Here is a 7116-nt window from a genome sequence, read left to right on the forward strand (position 1 = left end):
AGAAACAATAATCCCTCAGCAAGGAGATGAGACAATGGTGTTTAGATGACTCTTTTGTACATGCACTCTGCCTCAGAACGCTGTAGCCACTATCACAAAACAAAACAGAATTTAATAGGTTGTGTTCCGTTTGAGATAGATGTCAGATTTCTAAAGGATTTGAATATTTCTTAAGATATGAAGAAATATTAAATGAATAAATAGTGTTGCTTTGTGATTTGGACATGATCACTGAATATACAGGCAGGAAAGAGGTTCTCTTTGGGAACCAGATGCAGAGATAACTCCTTGTCCTCTTACTTCAGGGCGGCCTGAACATCACTGTTTCTTCCAAGTCATGGCCCTGACCAAAGATACAGAGTTACAAAATCGACTAACGCTTCTGACTACATGCATTTGAAGAGCAAGAAAGTGTTTATCACATTCTAGCTAAGAGTGGATGCATTTTGAGTCTGAAAGAGACTGTGTCCGGGGCGCCTGGGTGGCTCAGTCCTTAAGTGTCTGCCTTCGGCTCAGATCATGATCCCAGCGTCCTGGGATCGAGCCCCCGGTCGGGCTTCCTGCTCAGCGGGAAGCCTGCTTCTCCCTCTCCCACTCCCCCTGCTTGTGTTCCCTCTCTCGCTGTGTCCCTCTCTGTCAAGTAAATAAATACCATCTTAAAAAAAAAAATTAAAGAGACTGTGTCCATTTAAATTTGTAGCATTTGAGAATAATTGAAATATTTTTGGCTTAAGGGACAATCTTGAGCTTCATGGAGTCTGAAATGTCTCTAACAAGGATCAGTTGCAGACAACACTCTCCAGAAGGGGTAAACAGCTTCCTTTCCCTGAAGGCTAGATGACTCTTATTTCTCAGACTCGTGGCACCACGAAGCCTTTATTCGCTGAGGTCAAGGACTAGCACACTCTAACCACCTGTGCGGCTGAGGAAACTACATTACCCAGATGGCAATGTGCCTAACGGTGGCGGAGTTGACCAATGAAAGCCCAGGACAGGAGCATTTCCATGCGGACGCACCAGGTCGGGGCGGGACTTCCGGCGTCCTCCTCGTGGCGGTCATTTTGGCTTTTCTGGAGTCTGTTCGCTCTGAGGTTTCGGAGCCCCCGGTCGGCGGCAGAAGCGTTCTCCCCGCTACAAAGAGACTGCCTAAGGCTTGGAGGCGGCGCACCCGGGGTGACCCGCAGCAGGCTGAGATCAAGATCTCCCTGCCCCACAGCCCCGCTCCGCCCAGCGAGTCCGATGGCGGCGGCCGCGCCCAGGGACCCGGCTCAGGTAAACGCTCGTCCGCCGGGCCCTCCCCCACCCACATCCTAAGGTCCCGAGCGCGGGGCCCTGCTCGCGTCCCTGCGGCCAGGCCCGGGTGTCCGGGACAGGGAGGCGGCGGCGGGCGGGGGCCCCGTGCGGGAGCGGGCTCCGGGTTGGGACAGGTTCGTGCGAAGACTAGAGGTGCGACTGAGCCGGGAGCATTGGGGAAGCCCGGGTCTCGTGTCTCCAGGCAACAGTGTGAGGCGAAGTTGTGCCTCCGGAGTTTTACCTTCATTCTCAGAACGGTGGAAGCCAGGGAGACCTGGGAACGAGAGGGACAGTGTCTGAAACCGGGTCCTCGCAAGTTTCCTGAAGCTGCTCACGGGATGAACGGCCGGGAAGAGGGGTGATAATAGGCCCGGCAGGTTGAGTTCTGTAAAGATCACCTAAGTAGCGAGAGCGCACCGAGGACTGAAGCCCAGACGTAACGCAGTCCTCTGAGGGTCACCAGATCCTGCGCTGGGCTAGGGCCTTAGCCCATGAGATGGGAAGGTGGTCCCAAGCACAGGTAACGGAACGTGCAAAGGCTTCAGGGCTCAGGGGCCTGCAGGTGTCCTTTCTTTTTCGCGGGAACTGGGAGGAATGGGGCAGGAGTCAGGTCTGGACACCCTGGTGCTGGCTGTTACGGGAGGTTTGGAGGAGTGACGGCAGGTGATCTGACCGAGGCCTTACCAGGCGCTCTGGGGCTGCAGCATGCAGAAGAGTAAACGTGTGAAGTTGGTGGTAGGAAGAGAAGAGAGGAGGCTCCTGTAACAGTCTGGGTGAGTGTGATGGTAGCCGGAGCAGGGTGGTGGCCATGGAGAAGTGGCTGGATTCTGCATTAGTGTTTTAGGTGTGGCTTCCAGGGTTTTCTAACTTTGAGGTAGAGAGAGGTGGGAGTCAGGGATGACTTGAAGGTTTGGCTTTAGCAGTTGGAAGGGTGGAAGCTCCATCAGTTGAGATGGGGAAGTTCATAGTAAGAGTAATTTTCACTGGAGATATCAGAAGATTTCTTTTTGGTCCATTAAGGGTAGGAGACGTTCCGAGAACAGTTTGTGGGCCTCTGGAGCTCTGAGGAGGAGTTCGGGAGGTAGACTTCTCCAAAAGGTAGTGGAGAGTGTGTGGACGAGGGAGGAGCTGTGGATCACTTAATATGGGGAATCCTGGTCAGGATAATGGTGATAGTAGCCCAGGAAGAAGAGGGGGGTCTGAGGACTAGGTTTCCTGCTTGGCTCCCTGGTTGTGGGATGTGGGTGTCCCAACACAGATCAGGGAGAGAAGTGATCATAGAGAGGGTAGGGGAGAATGTGTGGTTTGGTATGTGGCCAGGGGCTCCAGGGGACAAGTGGACATGAGATGGATGTGGGGACATAGGAGTAATTCAAACAAGATGACGCTGAGGTGGAAACTGGTGCTTATTCTCTGTTCTACAGACTCACCAGGATTTCATTGTATTCCATGGTGGGGCCTAAGTGTTCAGGTTAGGCTGGTGGATTAGCTTAGGGGCACAAGTGGTCATTTATGAGACTAATCGGGGGTAGGGTATAAGGCCGTACAGGGCCACTGGAGCTGAGTGTTGAATGAGGGTTAGATGGAGAGAGGACAGCTGTGACTGGAGAGGGGACGTCAAATGCATGCGGCACACAGGTGGAGGAGAGCCATGTGTATCTGCAATCTGGTATTTCAGAATATAAATATTCTTGGTAGTGAGGTTCAAGCAAGGAACAGGGTGGGAGGTCTTCATAGTAGCACCAAAGGCTGCCTCTGTCAGTGGAAACCATCAGTCTGGAGTAGTATTTGATCCTGTTTGAAACTACCAGGCATTTTCTGGGCCACGTATGCCGAGTAACATGTAGAAAAGCCAAGGAGATGACTGTGGTAGGAGGGGGCTGTAGCTGTGGGAGTGCAGTTGTGAGAAGTGTGGCAGAAAGAGTGAGTGTGAAAGCATGACCACAGGACACTAGAATTGGGGTCATAAGGATGAAGGATAATGCCACATTTTTTGCATCTTGGAGGGATGATCTGGGGACTTTGGTGGTATTGCCTGATAAGACCAGAGTCAGATCATGCACGCCCTCCCTATAGCTAGCTTCTCCCCCTAACCTGTGTTTGTGACACTGACTACACTGATAAGAGGCATCGTGACTACCAGGCCAGGTCCACCGTTCAGATATCCTCTATCTGCCCATCTGCTTGTTGTTGTGGGAAGACACAGTATCAGTAGGAATGTGAGGAGAGAGTGGCTCCAAGGACACCCAGGCCTGGTATCTCCTCTGAGGTGTGGAGTAGACTGAGCTGAGGATGGATGTGGAGGGTGGGGGTTATAATGAACTTGGACTCCTAGGAGAGATGTTGATCATAGAATGAACTGTCCACATTGTGACAGGGTATGAATTTTGAGGACGTGGCCATTGACTTCTCCCAGGAGGAATGGGGGCTCCTTGATGAAACTCAGAGACTCCTGTACTGCGATGTGATGCTGGAGAACTTTGCACTTGTAGCATCGCTGGGTAAGATTGTCACATTGCTCCTTGTGTCCTGAGGTGACATCCTGCCTTCCTTTTTTTCCCCAGAGTTTGCTCTTTCTTTCCCACAGTTGGACCACGGGCTCTCCTAATTTCCACCACTTTCTTGTTATGTGTGCTGTGGGTGCTAGTGCTGAGCTGTGTATAGTGCCCCGAGCAATGGACTGCCCAAGCATCGCTGACACCTGTAACTCAAAAAGTACACGGGAGGGTCTGGGAGTCAGGAGTCTTGAAGTTAACTTAATGGATCCCACCTTGCCTTCTCCCTGGCAGGGTGACTGTGTCCAGATCCCTGGCTTCTAGTTTTGCCCCCTTCCTCTAGCTGACAGTTCTTTGTGACTGCCTGTGCCAGGTCATGGTCATTATTCACATGGACCATGGGCTGTTCTTGTAAGACCCTCCTTCGATTGTATTTTACATTTTCTTTCCTGAATATTACTGCATGACAAGTTGCACGGGGCCAGCGGTGGCCACTCACTGTGCGTCTTTCATTAAAACTTGCGTCATACAGGTTCTGAGGGGTTACACAGTGGAGAGTGCAGGGAAAACACTGGTTTTACAGGGTGGACATGGCAAGATGGTCTCAGAGGAGGTCTGGCCCTTGTGAGTGGCAGCTGGGGGAGGGCATGACGTCAGGGCCTTGTTCAGATCATACCAGGAACTTGCCATGGGTTCGGTAGTGTTTTGGTTCAGGTACCACCAGCCATGTATTGTTTCTACCTTTTCTTCTGCATACTTAACAGTTTGCTGACTTGTCATTTCATCCGAGACTTCTGGCTCCTTCCACTTTTGTGGCCTTCCCGGGCCACCAGTTCCTCTGCACTGCTCCCTTTACGATATCCTCCAACATTGACCTACACATGGTGTCATGAGGTGTGCACATATCCTTACACAGTCCTTAAACCAGCTACTCAGGTCCAGTTGAACTTTACTGGGACAGGCCACAACCAGCCTCCCACACAGCATGCCCATGTTGCCAGCAGATAAGGTCCTACTGAAGGAGGAGTGAGGAGGCAGGGACCTCTCCTCCATGTGGTGCACCCTGTGCTTGTGTATTGTCTGTTGAGGTCTCTCCTATTCTGGTCTCTTCAGAGGCCCAATACCACCAAGCAGCCCCTACCTCAACCTGCCCCCAGCTGCCTTGTTCTCATAACAATCACATGGATGCAACTTGTTGCGTCAGACACACATTTGAAATGGGGCTTCCCCCTCCCACCGAAGTCAATATGCATTTCTTCAGCATTTCTGCTTTCAGGTTTTAGGCATGGGATGGAAGATGAGGAGGCCCCTTCTGAGCAGACTATGTCTGTAGGAGAGTCCCAGGTCAGGGCTTTTCAGGCAGGTCTGTCCACACAGAAGATCCACCCCTGTGAGATGTGTATCCCAGCCTTGAAAGGTATTTTGCACCATGCTGAGCACCAAACAGTATACCCTTGGCAGAAACCATACTTGGGTGCCACATGTGTGAGATGCTTCTCTTTCCATGCAGACCTTCACCAGCAACAGAGGCATGGCAGTTGGGAGAAGCCCTGGAAAAGAGATGTGGACAGGGCCTCGTATGTGACAAGCTGCAACTTCTGTGTGTCAGGGCAGCCTTTCATATGTAGGAAGGTTGGAGAGGACTTCCCAGCGACCTCAGGACATCTTCAGCTCCAGACCAATCCCAACAGTGAGGAGCTACACTGTGGCAGCCAGAGTGGAGAGGCCTTTCACAGTGGAAAAAGTCAGTACAACGGGGGTGAATGTGAAAAAGCTGCCAGCCACAACCATGGACTTGATCAACATCAGAGTGTTTGCTCTGGAGAAGGGCTTTATGAGTGTGGCAAAGGTGGGAAAGCCTTCAGCTCGAACTACAGCTTTGTGCAGCACCAACAGATTCACAGTGGACAAAGGCCATATGAGTGTGGTGAATGTGGGAAATTCTTGAGCCAAATCTCTGGCCTTATTAAAGACTGGAGAATTCACAGTGATAAAGAGCCTTATGGATGCAGAAATTGTGGACAATTTCTTACCCATAACTTCAGTTTCATAGAACACTGGAGAATTCACACTAGAGAAAGAACTTACGAATGCAGTGAATGTGGAAAAGTCTTTATCCACAGATCTAAACTCATTCACCATCAGAGACTACACAATAGAGGAATGCATTATGGGTGTGGTGAATGTGGGAAGTCTTTCAGCTACAAATCCAACCTCATCGAACACCATAGAGTTCACACTAGAGAAAGGCCTTATGAGTGTAGTGAATGTGGGAAATCCTTTAGACAAAGCTCTAGCCTTTTCCGACACCGGAGAGTTCACACTGGAGAAAGGCCATATAATTGCAGCGAATGCGGGAAATCCTTTAGACAAATCTTTAACCTCATTCGACATGGGAGAGTTCACACTGGAGAAGTGCCTTACAAGTGTAGTGATTGTGGGAAGTCTTTTAGCTGCAAATCTGAACTCATTCAGCACCAGAGAATTCACAGTGGAGAAAGGCCTTATGAGTGCAGTGAATGTGGGAAGTCCTTTAGACAGTTCTCTAACCTCATTCGACACCGGAGTGTTCATACTGGAGAAAGGCCTTATGAGTGCAGTGTTTGTGGGAAATCCTTTAGCCGTAAATTTATCCTTATTCAACATGAGAGAGTTCACACTGGAGAAAGACCTTATGAATGCAGTGAATGTGGAAAATCCTTTACCCGAAAATCTGACCTCATTCAACACCAGAGGATTCATACTGGCACAAGACCTTATGAGTGCAGCGAATGTGAGAAATCTTTTAGGCAGCGCTCTGGTCTTATTCAACACCGGAGAGTTCATTCTGGAGAAAAGCCATATGAGTGTGGGGAGTGTGGGAAATCCTTTAGCCAAAGTGCTAGCCTTATTCAACACCAGAGAGTTCACACTGGAGAAAGGCCTTATGAATGCAGTGAATGTGGGAAAACCTTTAGCCAAAGTTCTAGCCTCATTCAACACCAGAGAGGTCACACTGGTGAAAGGCCTTATGAGTGCAGTGAATGTGGGAAGCCCTTTACCCACAAATCTGACCTCATTCAACACCAGAGAGTTCACACTGGGGAAAGACCTTATGAATGCAGTGAATGTGGGAAATCTTTTAGCCGCAAATCTAACCTCCTTAGACACAGGAGAGTACACACTGGAGAAAACCCTTAAATGTGAGAAATGTTAGAATTCTGTGTATTATTGATGAGTAGCATTCTATTTTGTCAATAATGACTTTATCCACGCATCTGTTCTGGACATACAGGTTATTTCCAGGTTTGGGGTATTTACAAATAAAGCTGCTATGAATATTTACATT

The 7116-nt window shown here is 49.8% G+C and overlaps 1 protein-coding gene across 3 annotated transcripts; it reads left to right on the plus strand.

Annotated features, from left to right (window-relative positions):
• The first annotated feature begins 300 nt into the window (after positions 1-300).
• Positions 301-7116, plus strand: LOC118535562 (uncharacterized). 3 transcript variants are annotated; one of them, XM_036091893.2, is made up of 3 exons: positions 1153-1272; positions 3671-3794; positions 5065-7116. In XM_036091893.2, exons 1-3 carry the CDS (start codon positions 1240-1242, stop codon positions 6966-6968), a joined length of 2061 nt encoding a protein of 686 aa, XP_035947786.1. In that variant the 5' UTR covers positions 1153-1239; the 3' UTR covers positions 6969-7116. The 3 variants fall into 3 exon arrangements, with proteins under 3 accessions (XP_035947783.1, XP_035947786.1, XP_035947785.1); XM_036091892.2 differs by having other exon boundaries at positions 5299-7116; XM_036091890.2 differs by lacking the exon at positions 3671-3794 and having other exon boundaries at positions 301-1272; positions 5299-7116.

Source organism: Halichoerus grypus, chromosome 15 (assembly GCF_964656455.1).
Source record: "Halichoerus grypus chromosome 15, mHalGry1.hap1.1, whole genome shotgun sequence".
Classification (NCBI taxonomy): Eukaryota; Metazoa; Chordata; class Mammalia; order Carnivora; family Phocidae; genus Halichoerus; species Halichoerus grypus.

Excerpts from the sequence above, each read along its gene's own strand:
- LOC118535562 (XM_036091893.2), top strand. The coding sequence starts at position 1,240 with ATGGCGGCGGCCGCGCCCAGGGACCCGGCTCAG. Across the intron at positions 1,273-3,670 it reads CGCCCAGGGACCCGGCTCAG|GGTATGAATTTTGAGGACGT; the intron begins GTAAACGCTCGT and ends ACATTGTGACAG. Across the intron at positions 3,795-5,064 it reads TGCACTTGTAGCATCGCTGG|GTTTTAGGCATGGGATGGAA; the intron begins GTAAGATTGTCA and ends TTCTGCTTTCAG.